Below are 19735 nucleotides of genomic sequence, written 5' to 3' on the forward strand. Positions count from 1 at the left end.
GCCAGAGACAACTGTTGTGGGCTATACCGTGTTAATAACAGGGGAACCACTGACAGTGGGAATAGGTACAGAGTATGCAATGCAGTAGATCAGTTCTGAACAGATGCGTAGTAAACCCGTACGCCACTATCTCCTAGCATCAGGCTGCAAAAGCTACTGCCATACACCCACATATGTACCTCTATCCAATGGGCATCACAAGGTACGGAGGTTACCATTGGCTCCGGAATACCGCCATTCCATACTCGAAGCATGGAGAAAGCTCGCCTGTGGTGATGGGTCGCGGTATGCGTTTGTTCTCGCAGATAATGGCTCTGAGCACTATGGGACTTAACTTCTGAGGTCATCAGTCCCCTAGAACTTAGAACTACTTAAACCTAACTAACCTAAGGACATCACACACATCCATGCCCGAGGCAGGATTCGAACCTGCGACCGTCGCGGTCGCGCGGTTCCAGACTGTAGCGCCTAGAACCGCTCAGCCACCCCGGCCGGCTTCTCGCAGATGACGCGGCACGAAAGGACAAACATCTCATTTGCGAAAAGGACTCTGTTCAGGATGGTGGTAATGGTACTCACCTGTGGAGAATAAATATTTGGAATGAAATGGGCTCTTATTACGAGTGCCGGCATCTCCCACGAACGCACCATACAGGCATATGTGTGTCCACCTACATGCCCTGTACCTTCCACTAGACAACGCAGCTCCTCATCTCTCCCGAAGTATTTCAGAAAGATATGAGGGACACTTTATGTACATCACGGTGCTTGTGTGCCTCCCCTCCCTGTAATTTCAACCCCCTTGAGTACATCCGGGAGATGTTCGCACCTTGAAAGTAGACCCGACAATCACGTGAGCTGTGGATGGCGTTTGAGCCGCGTCATTGATCAATATGGTGGGCAATAATTTCGGTATTTCGTGGAGCCCAAGCCATGACGCGTCGCTGCCGTAGCCATAGCGAATAGACAACTACACCCTACGAGCTAGGCATCGATAATAAAGTCCAAAAAATAGTAACTAAGCTCACTGTAAAGGTCTGTTTAAACAGCCAGGGATTCTAAATGCACCATAAGACTAAGTCAACCAATCAGTTATGTACTTTAAGAAGAAAATCAGTAATTATTACATTCACAACAGCATTCGTCATCATTAAACAAAAGCAAGAGTTAACTTCCATTTACTGAAAAAAGTTAATTAAAAAAACACAGAGTATCATTTTCTACCAGGTAATAGAATTATGCGATACATTTCCCAAAAATATAAAAGAGAAAACTGAAATCTAAGTATCTAAAAATTAAGTTAAAGGATACTGCTTAAATACTGCATACTACATAAGCTAGAACTGTTTAGATAACACAGTGTAAGGTTTGGCAGAAGAATTACACAAATCGATAATAAACAGTTCTGTCAATCTACAGTCTATTGTCAAGGTATAGACCATGCTCAAGATGTGTGATGTGTGTGTGTGTGTGTGTGTGTGTGTGTGTGTAGTGCAAGCAGTGACTAGTGGAGCAGTATTAATAATTAGTGTGTCAGCATTTTTTGATCATTAGTCAGTTTGTTTATAAATATGAATGCACAATAAAGCATTGTACACAACAAATAAATCCTGTGTCAGTTAACCTGACAATGGCAGTATGACTGTGCCTATGAATTAATTAACATGTTAACTGTAATCTCTTTTTGTGAAGATTACATGTCAAATATCATTAAGTAAATTATCTGTGGAGGAATAAAATAACGAAGAGCTTCTCATTAGCGTGCCATATATCATACATAGTTATGGTACATTACGTAACTTTATGAGGTAATGACGCTGCATACATAGATCGACTCATTAGTGATACATAAAATCTATGCACTGGACATGGGACTGAACGCTGCAATCGCGCTTTTGCAGCAGTTCAGCCTCTGGTCTGCCCCGATGCTGTTGCCAGCATACCTGTACATTCTCCGGTGGGAGTGCAGCCATTGTACGGGTTGCCGTAGAATCCTTCGTTGCACTCACAGCTGGGATATAGACCCTTCTTGCAGAAGGCGTTTTCCCCGCAAGGAGTGGTACACACGCCACTCTGTCCAGCACTCACTCCTGTTAACATAACACACACTTACTGCCTGGGGGCTGGCATAGCTTCAATTAGCCTGGAAACACTTTACAGAACTTACTCAATCTAGTTTGTTTATGTAAATTAGAAGCATAACACACCTATTACACCACAGAACAAACATAACAAAAAACGGAAACTTCAATCCTTGTAGTTGATGGATGACAGTCTATACTCGTGTACAGAACATCTAATGACGAACAAAGAGAGAGTATATACTAAGAAACAGATAACCCTATGGACAGTGCATATCGTTTAAAGACGTCAGGGAGAAGCACCATTGTGAGAGGAAAGTATTTTATAGGCTCTAGATGCAGGTTGCTTTTGAGTTCCGCATGCCACTACTAGGAATTTGTTTATTGAATGATAAAGTTTTGATTAAAATAAATATCTGTAGAGTTGTACTACAGTAATCGTATTGTCGAGTACTAAACATTCGGCTGTTTTATTTTAATATGACGTGCTGCTAATATGTTAATGAAGCACAATATTTAACTTTCAACTCCATGTGTGCGCTTTATAGTGGAGGATCGACACTGTTTTGTAAACCTCGAACAGTATTAAAGACCTACAAACCTGTACCCCAACTTACGCTCGAGACTGTCCGCATCAGTCTTCCATCATCCTGGTTCTGGACATTTCTATCAACAAAAATAGGGGAAAGTGACGCCAGTCGTTTATGAACCTCAGGGAGAACACGTTTGCTGACGGCGGTTCATTTTGCTGGGCCTCGACTCTATGATATTTTGTGTTCCGTATGCTGCAATTTGCCACAAAGCCAGTGGTGGTGTTCTTCCTAGATCACAGAATCTTTCCCTTGTGCCGATGTAGTCATGAAAGTACCGCGTAACGCGCATGATAACTTAAGTACATTAGAATCCGACCTGAAGATTTCAAACGCTACCCATTAGCAATATACTACAAAAAAGATTGCTGGAGAGAGAAAGACAAAATGAGAAAGAGAGAGAGATCAAATGATTCAAATGGCTCTGAGCACTATGAGACTTAACATCTGAAGTCATCAGTCCCCTAGAACTTAGAACTACTTAAACCTGACTAACTTAAGGACATCACACACATCCGTGCCCGAGGCAGGATTCGAACCTGCGACCGTAGCAGTCGCGCGGCTCCAGACAGAGCACAGAGGTAATGTGGAGCGCATAGCGGAGGTCACTTCCTGTAAATATTGCCGACTTCTTGCCAATTCTATTAACGTATGGAGGAAGGGTGTAACCATTACCTACAGATCTCGGTACACCCCTCAATCTCTCTCTCCTTATTCTCATCATTACTGCACGGGATAACAGATGGTGGCAGCAAAATTGGTTGCAATATTGCTCGAATATCAGTTATCTACATTTATCCACCACAGTATCTTAAGAACATAGTCATCTTCCTTTCAACCATCTTCACTTAACTTCCCTGCTCAACTGTTGCATTTTCCTACATGCTATACTGACCTGTTACGACCTTTGCTTTGCATTTCTAGCTTCGTTCAATGTTTGCTGTCATGCCCACTGACATGCTAGTAGTGTTGGCAGCCTCTTTACAGACCTATCGAATCTTTTAAGCGTTCTGTCAATAAAACGCAGTCCTTGCTTTGCATCCCTCACAACATTATATATGTGTTCACTCCATTTTAAGTTGTTTGTAATTTTAATTTCTAGATTTAGTTACAGCTAGCGTCGAGTTGTATTCGGTGTGAAAACTCTATTAGTCAGAAAGAAATTAACATACTTAGCACGAGGCTATTGACATTATATTACCCATATTCTATAGATCTTGCACAGAGCAGCTTCTACATCTACGAGCACATCAATATTCCGTAAACCCCCTGATGGTGCGTGGTGGAGGGTACTTCTGGTACCACTAACACAGGCCCCTTTCCCTATCCCACTAGCGAATGACGCGTGGGTAGGATGCTTGTCGGTAAGTCTCTGTATTAGTTCTAATTTCTCGAATTTTCTCGTTGTGAACATTTCGCTAGATGTATGTGGGTGGAAGTAATATGTAGTGCGACTCTTCCCAGAACGTAACTTTCTCAGTATTTTAGTAGTAACCCACTTCGTGATGCACAACGCCTCTCTCGTTCCGCCTGCCATTGGAGTTCGTTGAGCATCTCTGTAACGCTCTGGTGTCACTACTCGTTGAATATTTTCTATGCCTTCTATCAGTTCTACCTGGTAAGAATCCCAGACTGACGAACAACGCTCAAGAATCGGTCGAACACGCGCGTTGTAAGCCACTTTCTTCATGAATGGGTTGTATTTCCTTCAGATTCTTCCTATGAATCTCAGTCTGGCATCTCGTTTTCCTACTATTTGATTCGTGTGGTCATTCCACATAAGGTCGCTCTGAATAGTTACTCCTAGATATTTTACGGTAGATACTGTGTCCAGAAATTTGTCATCAACAGTGCAGTTATAGAGTAGTGGATTTCATTTCCTATGCATGCGCAGTATTTTTCATTTATTTACGCTCAGGTTTAACTACCAGAGCCTGCACCCTTCATCAATCCTCTGCAGGTCATTCTGCAAACCGATACTGCCTTCTGGCGTTGCTACTTTCGTGTAGACAACCCCATCGTCTGCGAACAGTTTTAAAGAGCTTCCGACGCTTCCTGCAAGATCATTTATATACATTATAAAAGTTAACGGTCCTTTCACACATCCTTGGGGTACTTCAGAAGTTACCTATATATCTATCGATTCTGTTCCGTTAAGAGCGACGTGTTGAGTCCTGTCTATAAGAAGGTCTTGAATCCATTTGCAAATCTGGTCCGATACGGTAAGCTCGCCTTTTTCTCACTACCCGGCAGCGCAGGGCAGTGTTAAATGCCTTCCTGAAATCAAGGAACTCGACATCGACCTGGCCGCCGTTGTCAACAGCGCTTTGGATCTCACGGAGGAACGGAGCGAGCTGAGTTTCGCAAGATCTCCGTTTGAGGGATCCAAGTTGATTTTTATACAGGAGATTTTCGTTCTCCAAAAACGTCATAATTCTTGAGCATAAAAACATGTTCCATAATTCTGTAACAGAGTGACGTCAGCATTATACACCCGTAATCATGTGCATATGTCCTGCGACCCTTCTTCAAAACGGTAATATTCCGCCCTTTTTTCGAGTCGCCAGGTACACTTCGTTGCTTTAGCGAACTATGATAAACTGCTGCTAGAAGGGGAACAAGTATTTTCGCATAATCTTTGTATAATCTTACAGGTATCTCGTCTGGTCCTAATGGATTTCCACTACTAAACTATTGTAGTTGCTTTGCTACTCCGCGATGGGTTATCTCAATATCTACCATTTCGACGTTCGTACAATGATTGAAAGAGGAGACTATATTATGATCTTCCGTGTTGAAACAATTTTGTAAGGCAATATTCAGTATTTCGGCCTTCTTCCTGTTATCTTCGGTTTCGGCACCACTATGGTCACTGAGTGAATGAATAGAGAGTTTGGAATGGCTTATTGATTTTACGTAAGACCAAACCTCTTTGGATACTTAGTAAGATCATTTGACAAAATTTTGCTGTCGGAGTCATTGAACGCTTCTCTCATTCCTCTCCTTGCGCTCTTTTTCGCTTCGTTCAGCTTTTGTTTGTAAAGTAAGTTTATGACTTTTATTGAATCTGTGATGAATCTCTCTGTTTACGCACCATTTTCCTAGGACGCCTATTAAACCACGGTAAGTTTTCCCATCCCTTAAGATCCTGCTCGGAAGATACTCGCCTAAGGAGTACTGAGCGATCCATTTGAATTTTTTCCATTTGTGCTGCACATGTTCGTTCTCAGTACTGAATATTTGATGTTGACAACTCAGATACTCTGCAATCTCTATCCCGTCACTCTTGCTAAGCAAAAATATTTTCCTACCTTTTCCTTTTCTCAACTTTCCTTGCAAGACCCGAAATGATAGTTGCAATCACAGCCTTATGATCACTGATACCTTCTTCTACTTTAACTGATTCGACAAGTTCGGGTTTGTTTGTTGCTAGGAGGTCTAAGATGATAAATTCATGAGTTGGTCTTCTAATTATCTGCTCGAAGTAATTTTTGGACAAGATATTCTGATCAGATGTCGACGTTAATGACATTACGCAAGCACTCTCTGAAGCTCCTGACACAGTCGTTCTATAAAAGCACCCGATTACCATTTTTGAGCGACTTTTGATGCTTAACTTCATCCAGATTAATTCACATTCGCAGTCCATGAATTTCGTTGCTATTCACTTCCGGCTTCAACCAACTTTCTTCTCGCAGTTCTGTCTCGGAATTATAGCCTTCAGTAAGCGGTACTAACTCTGGAACCTTTCCTTGGACGCTCCTGCAGTTTATTATCGTATCACTTTAATCTTTTCTATATCCGATCTGCGAAGACGAGCATCCCCTGAGAACATTGTGGCTGATGTGTTTGTTGTTTCGCAGGAACTTCGTCTCTGAGCACATGAACGGCGGGGGCGGGGGTGTTCCACTAACCTATAAAACCCTCCTGTGCACGCCACACTTACTCCGCTCCCCTAGTAGTTTAGTGCACGCTAGATGCATTAAGGGGAACCCTACAATTCTCCACACGATGACGGAAGTCGAGAAATTTACATCCAATATCGTCACAGAATCGTCTGAGCCTCTGGCTTAGACCTTCCACTTTACCTTAACCAGAGGACAGCGTTCGATCCTGCTACAAATAGTGAGGTTAGCCTGCATACTACGTGCAGTGCTCGTTGCTTTTACCAAATGAGCCATCCGGCGAAAGGGACCGAGGATGGCCTCAGAATCCAAGCGGCAGGTGTCGACAAGCCGTCTTGCCACTATTTGCAGCAGGTTGCACCCAGTGTGCTCGATAGCAGCCAGCAGAGCTTCCTCTGCGTCTTGGGCCAGACCCCACCCCCCATCCCCGCTCCCCTCCGGCAAAGATACCGAGAGCACACCGGCATTCCTTCCCGCTCTGCCTGCTATTTTCCTGCGATGCTCCATTACCCGCCTAAAGTCGGAGCTCCCAATGACTAGCATACCCGCCCTCTGCGCTTCTTCGGACTGGGCAGAAAAATCAGGCACTGGTCCAACAGGAGAGGCAACCCATGCTGGCTCAGAAGTATTATCAGCACTGGGTAGCACGCTGTGTTACTAAGGCGTATGGAGCCAGCCGTGTGGCCTGTTCTCTCTTTCACTTTCTGCCCAGTGACACGCGAAACCACAAGTGTTCGCCACTCACTCTTGAGTAAAGACAGACCTGTCAGATATTTTACATCAAAAGACTCAGCGACCACCAGGTCACCAGGGATCCAATGGCACCAAAGGTGTCACAGGTCTCGTCAGTGGCGCCCTGATGTCACCGCAGCTTTGAGCAGTAACCAGAAGCCTGTCGATGTGGCCAACGCAATTTCCAGCTGTTTACGGAGAGCAGCCAATTCTTCTAGTGTCCGTTCACAACAAGTACGGTCTCTAGCCACATTGTGCTGCGTAAAAACCTTAATAAGACTCCAAAAGAACACAAAGCAGTCAGGAGTAACTGAGAAAGTAAAACCAGGAAATTACGCGACTGTGGCGCTACTGAGGTAGGAATGTACGCAAAATATAAATGAGGAGGGTAAACAAACATTACAATCTGCTCTGCAGGGCTCTCACTGTAGCCTAAGATCGCAAGATCTGCAAGTTTCTCTACTAAAAACGAATGTATCCACAGTTGTATTTTACTAGAAACTCTACTTACCCAAAAGCTACTACAAGGAAACAAACACGCAAACTCTAAATGACTGATCTAAACTATACGCTATACTTAGACGAGATTAAAACGGAGTCACATGGCGTGGCGCTTCTCGTGTCTGGAAGCTACTCGAGAAAGTTGCCTCACAAAAAGATACACACAAAAATTTACGCAAAAAACGTAGAGTAAGTTACCACACTAGTCTATAGAGTAAAACACACAGGAATAATTAATTTATTTGCAAAAGTACGCGAGAAATAGAAACTAAAGTAAATTACTGTTTATCAGACAAACTGGTACAGCTAAAGGGGTCATCTCGGCTCCACTGCTGCAGCTATACTGAGGTTCATAAAATAGTCCACAAACTAACGCTGCACTACCCTGTGGTACTGAAATGACATAACATTATGAAATGTTATTGTACGGCAGTGTTAATGTTAATTACGAAATAACCTACAAAAATTCAGTGGTTTGTGTAGATATTTTTCAACATGCTGTGGCAGGTTGTTGAATACGTGTGTATCCATGTATCTGACTCCTTTCTGTGTTAATTTTAACAACTTGAAGTCTTTATAGAAGTTGTTTTTGTTCCTAGTGTTATATTACTGCTTTGCACTATTTTCCGAGAAATAGAAACACTGTTTAATGTAAAGGACACCAATAAATATGAACTAAAAAGTAATTTTAAGAGGTGTCTGTAGGCTGTTTTAGAACTAACACCAAATATAATTCTTTTAATTCGCTTCTGGTTTCTCTAAAACTATCATTATCAGTTTGATTTCCCAAAAAAACATTGCATATCTCATTAGTGGTGGAAATTTGTGGAATATACTAGTTTCTTCATTTTAAATCACCTATTGCAGTAGCTACGCATACTGAAAATCCACGTAACCGAAGTAAGACTCTTAATTAATTTTAGGCTGTAAGTTTTCAAATTAAAGTTGTGATCTTGCTGTAGTCCTAAAACTTGACGCTTTCTACTTCTTGTATTTCATTCAATATTAAACCGTGGTCAAATGGTTTCCAAATATTGGTAACTAATTAGTTTCATTAATGTTATTTCATTGTTACAATATAACAGTTTGCTACTACCTAAAACAGAGTAGGGAATCTGCAAGGGTTTAGGAAAATTCGATTCAGTGTACGGATCGAGTGTTCGCTGCTGGAGTGATATCTGGGCTAAATGCAGATGAGGAAAAAACTGTTAATCCAGTCTCATAACAACAAGACTGCCGACCTTATGACACTAAATAAAGTGATAGTGGACAGAAAGGGGTCTACCACTCAACTGTACTTTGGACTGTCGGGAGGAAGCTATATCGCTCGCAGTAACCCAACGTTGCATCGGGGAGACCACGTTACAATATGTTGTACCTACGTAGAGCTCCCTGTAAAATAGAACAGAGCGGCCAGTAGAAAACTGGAGCGGAAGTTACTCAGCAAACACCAGTCCCAACATTATGCGATGCCTTTTTAAATACCGAAGATGATTTTCAGAAAGTAGCTCGTGTTCCGTGAGTTCGCATACTCGTACAGGAATCATCTGGAGAAATGAAAAAAATGATGATCGAAATATCCCGATGTCACTTGAATCAGGAACAACTGGAAGAACTGAACACCTGCAAGTTCATCTGAAAGCTTTAACTCATATACAACAGAAAACAGTAACGATAAAAATGTAGGTCCTTTTTAATATTGTTGTGACATGACAATATTCTAATTCGATCGTATACAGCTAACCGATACGCGATTTTGTGCATGACGTTTTGCCATTCGTGCACCCAGGTTCGTCGTTGAGTACACCATCGCAGGCGCTCCTGTCTGTGATGCAGCGTCAAGGGTTCAAAAATGGCTCTGAGCACTATGGTCATCAGTCCCCTAGAACTTAGAACTACATGAACCTAACTAACCTAAGGACATCACATACATCCATGCCCGAGGCAGGATTCGAACCTGCTACCGTAGCGGTCGTGCGGTTCCAGATGTAGCTCCTAGAACCCCTCGGCCACCCCGGCCGGCAGCGTCAAGGGTAACCGCAGCCATGGTCTCCGAGCTGATAGTCCGTGCTGCTGCAAACGTCGTCGAACTGTTCGTGCAGATGGTTGTTGTCTTGCAAACGTCCCCATCTGTTGAATCAGGGATCGAGACGTGGCTGCACGATCCGTTACAGCCATGCGGATAAGATGCCTGTCCTCTCGACTGCTAGTGATACGAGGCCGTTAGGATCCAGCACGGCGTTCCGTATTACCCTCCTGAACCCACCGATTCCATATTCTGGTAACAGTCATTGGATCTCGACCAACGCGAGCACAGTATCGCGATACGATAAACCGCAATCGTGATAGGCTACAATCTGACCTTTATCAAAGTCGGAAACGTGATGGTACGCATTTCCCCTCCTTACACGAGGCATCACAACAACGTTTCACCAGGCAACGCCAGTCAACTGCTGTCTGTGTATGAGAAATCGGTCGGAAACTTTCCTCATGTCAGCACGTTGGGGTGTCGCCACCGGCTCCAACCTTGTGTGAGGTGTCGCCACCGGCTCCAACCTTGCGTGGATGCTCTGGAAAGCTAATCATTTGCATATCACAGCATCTTCTTCCTGTCGGTTAAATTTCGCGTCTGTAGCACGTCATCTTCGTGGTGTAGCAATTTTAATGGCCAGTAGTGTAGATTGGCGCACAATACATACGACACTTAGAGTACAATCAAACTCTGTCATGCATAACGTTCTTTACAGTGTGTTGTGACTTCTTAGTGGGGGGAAAACTGAACCGACGTGCTAAATACAGGGAACACATCTGCTGCATCTGTTACAATATAGTGAACTGTGTGTGTGTTATCATCCACAAATAACCATTATTCTTCGATGAAGGAACAAGAGACCAATAGAAGATTATTTCTTGTAAACTTACGGTGTGCACCGGTATTCGAGTATCCACGTCCATGTCTGGATTCTCTGCTTTCGATTCTGTCTGTGACTATTTCGTACCAAGTGGCATGCACGTTTGAAGGCAGTGCTGAATGATGAATATCATTACAATTTTCATCTATCCCCTTTTGGGTGTCAAAAAAAAAATACAAATTGTTGAGGAAGCTGTTCCATAATCCTGCTATATAAACGGTACGTCGATACTGATATTTTTTCAGAGCATCTACAGACAGAACTGGCTAGCATGTGACCTCATCAATTAACAGTAAAAATGAATGCTGAGCAGTCTACGCGTTGTCAGCAGGTGTTGCCACTCGCATTACCACCTTGCAACTTACCATGGTTTAGCGCGATGCAGACCACTAGCAGCACCAGAAGAGAGCGGAGTTTTGCATTTATCTGAAAAATAAAATCGCTTTAATTTATGTGGTGTCAAAGAACGGACGTTTGGTGAGACAAGTTATCCATTAAAACATCAGACGTTCGATACAGTTCCCCACAGTCGTTTATTGAACAAAGTAAGAGCATATGGACTATCAGACCAATTGTGTGATTGGATTGAGGAGTTCCTAGATAACAGGACGCAGCATGTTATTCTCAATGGAGAGAAGTCTTCCGAAGTAAGAGTAATTTCAGGTGTGCCGCAGGGGAGTGTCATAGGACCGTTGCTGTTCGCAATATACATAAATGACCTGGTGGATGACATCGGAGGTTCACTGAGGCTTTTTGCAGATGATGCTGTGGTGTATCGAGAGGTTGTAACAATGGAAAATTGTACTGAAATGCAGGAGGATCTGCAGCGAATTGACGCATGGTGCAGGGAATGGCAACTGAATCTCAATGTAGACAAGTGTAATGTGCTGCGAATACACAGAAAGATAGATCCTTTATCATTTAGCTACAAAATAGCAGGTCAGCAGCTGGAAGCAGTTAATACCATAAATTATCTGGGAGTACGCATTAGGAGTGATTTAAAATGGAATGATCATATAATGTTGATTGTCGGTAAAGCAGATGCCAGACTGAGATTCATTGGAAGAATCCTAAGGAAATGCAATCCGAAAACAAAGGAAGTAGGTTACAGTACGCTTGTTCGCCCACTGCTTGAATACTGCTCAGCAGTGTGGGATCCGTACCAGATAGGGTTGATACAAGACATAGAGAAGATCCAACGGAGAGCAGCGCGCTTCGTTACAGGATCATTTAGTAATCGCGAAAGCGTTACGGAGATGATAGATAAACTCCAGTGGAAGACTCTGCAGGAGAGACGCTCAGTAGCTCGGTACGGGCTTTTGTCAAAGTTTCGAGAACATACCTTCACCGAAGAGTCAAGCAGTATATTGCTCCCTCCTACGTATATCTCGTGAAGAGACCATGAGGATAAAATCAGAGAGATTAGAGCCCACACAGAGGCATACCGACAATCCTTCTTTCCACGAACAATACGAGACTGGAATAGAAGGGAGAACCGATAGAGGTACTGAAGGTACCCTCCGCCACACACCGTCAGGTGGCTTGCGGAGTATGGATGTAGATGTAGATGTAGATGCTTCAGATGTTACTAGCATAACTCAAGTCTGTTACTCCGAACACCCATTCTTAGAAATCCATTTTGGCTACTTTTCTTTATCCCTTTCCGTTAAGATATGTCGTTTGGGCTAGTGCCAGCATGAGTATAAGTAAGACACACTCTATTTTTACCTTGATAGTGACCTTAAAATTTCGTACATGTTGTCCCCTAGAACTATTTCGTGACTCACGTATTTTTTTCTACTTTCCTCAAACTTTTCCAATATTCATTTGTTATTCACTAATCTACAGTACTGATATAAAAGATAATAATTAATTCAGAGATTTTTCTTCTTTTCCAACAGTCGAAGAGACATACTACATATCTAACGTTTCGACTTTAAATAACCACGTAAAATGCAATTTTGTCAAATAAAGACATGGCTGAAGACCGTGGCTGCTGTGTGATACAAATTATGAATAGTGAACAGCAGCAGCCAGCCACAAATTGGTTTCAGACAACTTTACTGAAAAAGTACCGTTCCTGGTTTTGGAAAACCACCAGTAAACTAAACGTAACATGTGTGCTGGTAACAGCATGAAAGCCGCCTCAAGATGAATTTTATCATTTTGAAACCTCTAACGGTACTTTTTCAATGACCAATCTGTGGCTGGTTGCTGCTGTTCACCACCAACAATTTGTAAATCCCTAAAAACTTTACAGAGACGATTGCCCTTACATGATAACACAGAAATAACTACCCAGATTATCTCTAAAAGCTAATAAATGAATTTCACTTTTACCAGTTCTAAATTCACCTAGGCGTGTGTGAAAATCACATATGACAGACTGGAATTAGACAATGTGTAGCTAAGTTGATGGCTGTCCTTTCCTGGCTGCCACGTGACAACTACATAGGATATTGTACTGCAAATAAAAACTGCAACACAGAGTTTTTCTCCCTCTAAGTAGACATCTAAAGGTTGTCTAATGATATTGAATGAGAAAAGATAGTAAAATTTCCGAACCGTTCAAATTTACCATTTCTTAGAAATAATGGAAAAGCTTTTCGGTTCTGTATGCGCTATGTATTAATGGTCTTCTTGACTGACAAGGAAAGTGTAAGTAACATAAGCAAATTAAAACAAAATGTTAACACAGTAATTTCAGAATTAAATCGTTATTGTCATGTTACATTTCCTGTAACAAAGTGTTTGAAGTCACGCTGGTATGTTCTGTTGCTGTGTGTTTCCATTCCATGATTAATGTGATTTGAAGAGACGTAATAAAATGAGCTCTAACATGGAAAGTAAGCGTTTCCGGACACATGTCCACATAACATATTTTCTTTCTTTGTGTGTGAGGAATGTTTCCTGAAAGTTTGGCCGTACCTTTTTGTAACACCCTGTATATTATGCTGCCGGGTTCCTCCAGTTGCAGAAAAGCGTTTGAGTTCTCACAGACAACCACTCCTCAGGTCAGCAGTCAGAGTTAGTCTGCATTTGTAGATGTGTTACAGTACAATGATTCGGGCCACATACATATCCGCAATGAACACTGTTGTTATGTGCAAGATCTTAAAAATATATTTAGCGATGCAGTGTAAAAGGTATATATAAAACTTTGCATACAGAATTGTAACTGAGTCAGTAAAAATATAGCCGGCCAGTGTGGCCGAGCGGTTAAAGGCGCTACAGTCTGGAACCGCACGACCGCTACGGTCGCAGGTTCGAATCCTGCCTCGGGCATGGATGTGTGTGATGTCCTTAGGTTAGTTAGGTTTAAGTAGTTCTAAGTTCTAGGGGACTTATGACCACAGCAGTTGAGTCCCATAGTGCTCAGAGCCATTTTTTTCAGTAAAAATATAAGAACGGCGGGTAATCGAAGCCCGGACCTTTTCCTAACACGTAATCACCAACTGTATATACCACCCCTACACCACACCGAGCTTTTGCTCATAGCTATCAATCTGTGTACTTATATTTGTATTTAGCGCAGTTAGTCTCGTAGTAGTCATTCCTCCGCATTTATTCAAATGGTTCAAATGGCTCTGAGCACTATGGGACTTAACTTCTGTGGTCATCAGTCCCCTAGAACTTAGAACTACTTAAACCTAACTAACCTAAGGACATCACACACATCCATGCCCGAGGCAGGATTCGAACCTGCGACCGTAGCAGTCCCGCGGTTCCGGACTGCGCGCCTAGAACCACTAGACCACCGCGGCCGGCCCGCATTTATTGGCAGTTAAAAGTTCTTGATCATGTAAGAAAACATACGTATTTAATTTGTCGATGAGATATTCGAATGCTCCTCTGCTCATTCACGTGTATTCGAAGAATTTGTCTGGTGATCTTCGTAGTTGATGACATTTATGAAATTCTCCATGGATATTCCACCCTTTGTAAATTTCATGCACAGCATTCCTTTTCGCTTTATTTCCTTATGTAAACAGGCAGCGACACAGACGTTGCTCACGCAGGACACTTCCGTAACTATACCTGCGGTTGTGTTTTGTTGCCTGAAGCTGTCGCGCGCTATCGCTCGCTTCTGTCGCCCACGTAGGTCACGGCCTTAGTGATAACACGGGACCACAGCTTTACCGGCGCCATTGGACAGCACTGGCCGGTCAGCTGGTACAGCTAGCCGCTGTGATGTGAGCTGCTGCTGTGAAGACGTACCGTAATAGAGGCGAGCAGACGAGCAATACAGCTTCGAATGTCATTTATTTTTTTAAGCAGAATGAAATAATACACTGCAAATCTGCCACAATACGCTACTTTGACGACTAGACGAAAACCGCAACACGTTATCGTTTGTAACTAACATACTGCTGTAATTAAAAACACGAATGATGAAAATTTCTGACTTAACAACAGGGTAATTTTTCTGCATAATCTGTGTGTACCGTAAGAGAGTATTGAAGGATTTCACCGTATAGTTAAATATTGAAGCCACTGAAGGTATTACTTACAGTCAGTCGTATGACAATCTCTTAGCTCCTTCCTTATGCGAATCCGAGAAATTCATTTCGGTTCTGGAAGTGTCACCTGCTACGTTGATAACGAGCCTATCAACAACAGAATCCACGAAGCCAACCAGGCGCAGCATTTTCTCTTCTTTTATGACGAGACGTTCTACATCCCGCCAGCGTTCGGCAGTGACGTGTGAAAAAGCTGCGTGCGTTAGTTCCAGTACGTCTGGCAGCTTAACAGTCTTGTTACTTCTCGAACCAAATCCCGCAGCTTGGATCCAGATCAGATCTATTGGGTTCATATCATAATGGTACAGTAGCAAACGTAACAATGCGGTATTTGTGTGATGTGCTCGATGCTGCGAAAATGGTTGTTTTTCATGTTTCTACGAGACTTATCTACCTCTGTGGCATAAAACGATGGACATAGTCCAAATAAAGAGGATTTGCTTTCTCATTTTTCCCCTAAAAATTAAATTGTCATATTTTCTTAATTTAAACAAGTTTTATGAACAGTCTTTCATAAGACATCGATAATTGAGAATTTGTATTTGAAATGGAAACAGGAATTTCGCGTCCAATATGTAATTAGAAACAAGAAGACGTGCATTATTCATAAAAAATGATGATATTTCAAATTCAACGAGGAAATAAAATCGTATTGCAGAGATTTGAACCAAACACCAACTTACTCATGGACTTCATGTTCTATTACGCTACTTTTTTTCCCCCCAAATCTTATTTTGTTCGGTACTGTTCGTTGCGTTTGTTCGGGGCGGATGTCCCATGACACCCCCTTGAAGTTCATCGTTCATCCATTTACTCAGTTTATTTATTACAGAGGGCAGCTAACCTTTTTTTTTTAATCGTTGTGTTTGGTCGTTGCGCACTATCCTCTGTTATCTTTAACCTATACATTGAAGAGGCGCTGAAAAAAGTAAGGGAAAATTCACAGACAGGTGTAGTAATTCATGGTCAACGAATAGATATGATAAGATATGCCGATGATATAGCTGTCCTAGCTGAAAGTGAAGAAGATCTTGTAGCCCTACTGAATAGAATGGATAAAGTTATGGGGGAAGTATATAATATGAGAATTAATAAAGCAAAAACAAAAGTAATGGCATGCGACAAAAAAGATCAAGTGAAAGTCCAAGTTCATGTAGGCAATGAACTGCTTGAACAAGTATATAAATTTACTTATCTGAGCAATAATGTTACCAGGGATGGAAGGAGCAAGGCAGAAGTGAGAAGTAGAATTGCTCAAGCGAAGGCTGCTTTTAACAAGAAGGAAAACATCTCAATATCTAAGAACATCAGCCTTGCAATCAGGAAAAGATTTTTGAAATCATATGTGTAGAGTGTGGCATGCTATGGGTGTGAAACATGGACTATCGGGACAGAGGAAGACCAGAAGCTAAATTCTTTTGAAATGTGGTGCTATAGATGCATGCTCAAAATAAAATGTATCGACAAGTTCACAAACGAAGTGGTTCTGGAAAGAGCAAGTGAGAAGAGAAGCTTCTGGAGTTTCATTGTTAAAAGAAGAGTGCAACTTCTTAGCCGGCCGGAGTGGCCGCGCGGTTAAAGGCGCTACAGTCTGGAACCGCACGACCGCTACGGTCGCAGGTTCGAATCCTGCTTCGGGCATGGATGTTTGTGATGTCCTTAGGTTAGTTAGGTTTAAGTAGTTCTAAGTTCTAGGGGAGTTATGATCACAGCAGTTGAGTCCCATAGTGCTCAGAGCCATTTGAACCATTTTTTTGCAACTTCTTATTCTCTTCGAATTCCCCTGCATTCACTAGCAACACATAATTTAACACTTGGTCTTTACTGGTAACTAAAGAACGACATTAAAGGTCCACAAAACTTCGACCGAGCGAAATGGCACAGTCTGCATTCTACAGAACCAGGCTTCGATTTATAGTCCGGCCATCCAAGTTTAAGTCTTCCGTGGATTCCTAAATCCCTGAAGGCAGGTACCGGTGGAAAAGACGCGGCCGATATTCTGTCCCAAACCAAGTTTATGCTCCGCCTGTAATGACGTCATCGTCGACGAGACGTGAAACCTACATCATCCTTTCTCCGGTTTTTTCAACAAGTCATGAGGCTGCAAATTCATGCTGGGCACAACACCAGTAAGGAGTGACGAGTGGAATGGACTGAGTGGATTTGCAGTCTCCGGATTGTTTGAATACGCCAAAGAAGCGACTACTAACAGCTGTCCACTATAGTGGGCGCTATGCGACACTGTGTGTCAACACACGCGAGAAACGGAATCACCCATGTGGTACGTTACATATCTCTTATCCAAAGGCGCAAAATAAGAGTGCCGAGAAGGCCTAAAGAAGCTGGGTAACGTACGATAGGAAGTGCGTCTAGTATCTTCGTTACATGGTACTCACCGCCATGGTGCTCGCACGAAACTGTTCGCTGCGGCGCAGCAGCTTGCCTGTCGCTTTATATACTGCCAGTCGCAGGCAGCAAACACCGCTTGATGATGTCAAAGCTGTTGCAACATCTCACTTCAGAGCTACGCGCTCTCTCTTCAGTTGCGATCTGTGACTTGGAAACATCATTCAAATTTACACGATATCTGTAATACTTTGATGGCTACAAGTATCACGTGTACTCATAGCTATTTTTCATGAAATGTCGAAATTATTTCATCTCTTAACTCGAAACTAATAGGAGTAGCCCGTCTCCCCCTATTCCCCTCTAACAGTTCAGAACCTCGATACGCTCATGTGTACCACCTAAGCATCTGAAAGATGGAAGGAAAACAAAGCTTAACATCGCGTCAACGCCAACTCGCTAAAGAGGTAGCGCAACGTCGTGTGCAGTAAGGATGGAGAAGGAATTCGGACGTATGCTTGTCAAAGGATTCGTCATGGAACTTTAAGTAAGCAGTATAGTGAATTCGCAACAAACCTGAATCTGGATGGCTGTGCAGGGATCTAAACCCTGTCCCCCTAGTGTCTTATGCGCTTGGTAACGGTTTTAGAAAGGCGGCGTAAAGAGAAGTACATGGGCATACACTGGTTATACACGGCGTTTTGAGTAAAGAGGTTGAGAACGTGCTAAACTTGAAATCTGCATTGTGCCAGTTGTGTGGACAGAACTTTGTATAGGACTGGGAAAAGGGAAATTCCTACATAATTATTAACATCAGTTCCGCCTCCCGTTCATACAGTGGATGTATCAATGCAGTTTTCCACTTATCTGTAAAAGCAATCAGATTGCCAAATTTTGCATTATCAACATAATTTATTTTACGGCTTTTGGGCCAACTCTTTTCAAGAGTTTTCCAACAATTCCACTTTCACCACAAGCTTTATTATTTTTTAACCTTTTAATTTGCATAGCAATTTTGTATTCATTTGGTGCTGATGAAACTGAATTAGCTGTTGGTAAACCTTTCGGGATGTGAGGTCGCGGTCCAAGAAACTCTTCTGTTCCTGACATTTCGTCCAGGTCTGCGCTGGACATCCCCATAGGCGCTCCTCCGCTGAGTCTTGCCAACTGATCGGTCGGACGTCCGAGAGCGACATGAATACTCTAGGTCAAGGTAACACTTGATGAGCAGAGATAATCCTTATCAAAAATAAAACTTAACTATCGATTGTTGTCTAGGCAAAGATAAAACTGTCTAGCGATTCTGCAGAGCTGCTGTCCATATGTCGCTAAGTTTCATTGCCTCCTCTTTCCTGTTAAAATTATCCTGAGGCTTATAAATTTCAATGGCTTCTCTACACAGTAGTGGATGATAATTTGACGTTGTAGACAACATTTCTGTTTCAGAAAACTTCACTTCGTGGTTTCCTGACTGAAAAGCATGCTCAGCTACAGCTGATTTCTCTGTTTTTACTAGTGGGCAAAGACATTTGTGCTGTTTTAACCGTGTTTTTACGCTCCTCTTGGTAGACCCAATATAAACTTTACCATACTTAAATGGAATTTTGTGTACACCACATGTCGACAGAGGAGGGCGTTTATCCTTCACTTATAGGAGTACTTGACTTATTTTCTTTGTTGGTCTTCGACCGCGAGCTCATACCCCGAAAGGTTTACCAGCAGCTATGTCATCCGGTCGTAAAAGCCTTCATTCTATGAAACTGAATTAGTTTTTTAAACAAATTTCTGATGGAAATCTTTCTATGGGCTCAGGGAACCTTAGAAGGTTCCTTGCTATTGTCCTTCTTGACGCATATATTGTGGAGCTGATAACCATTTAGCTTCAACGCACGCTTGTGCAGTCGGGCTACATAGGGGGTAAGCCGATCCGAATCCTGGTGGCAAAATGTTTTAGTGCCAGTATTTGGCAGGCAAGGGAAGGAACAGTGGTGGCGTAGAGTTCCTGATCACCAGACTTTGTGCCAATGTCGTGATTTAAAAATCAAACCTCGTGTGTCTCGTGAAGTGAGGGCATGTGACACTGTTGATGGTGATCCGTCCGTCGGATGGGGACGTTGAGCTTGGCGGCATTGGTCCTATTCGTGAAGG

General features: G+C 42.6%; 1 protein-coding gene across 1 annotated transcript in view; it reads right to left on the minus strand.

Annotated features, from left to right (window-relative positions):
* The window catches only part of LOC126183528 (uncharacterized), a 28435-nt gene extending 10730 nt beyond the window's left edge, over nt 1-17705 (minus strand). The window contains exons 1-3 of the mRNA XM_049925597.1: nt 17638-17705; nt 11087-11147; nt 1944-2090 (exon numbers count right to left, since the gene is read on the minus strand). Of these exons, the coding sequence (XP_049781554.1) occupies nt 1944-2090; nt 11087-11147; nt 17638-17643 (214 nt within the window). The 5' untranslated portion in view covers nt 17644-17705. The remainder of the gene's footprint in view (nt 1-1943; nt 2091-11086; nt 11148-17637) is intronic.
* Between the last annotated feature and the right edge of the window lie 2030 nt (nt 17706-19735).

This window comes from Schistocerca cancellata, chromosome 4, assembly GCF_023864275.1.
Source record: "Schistocerca cancellata isolate TAMUIC-IGC-003103 chromosome 4, iqSchCanc2.1, whole genome shotgun sequence".
Lineage (NCBI taxonomy): Eukaryota > Metazoa > Arthropoda > Insecta > Orthoptera > Acrididae > Schistocerca > Schistocerca cancellata.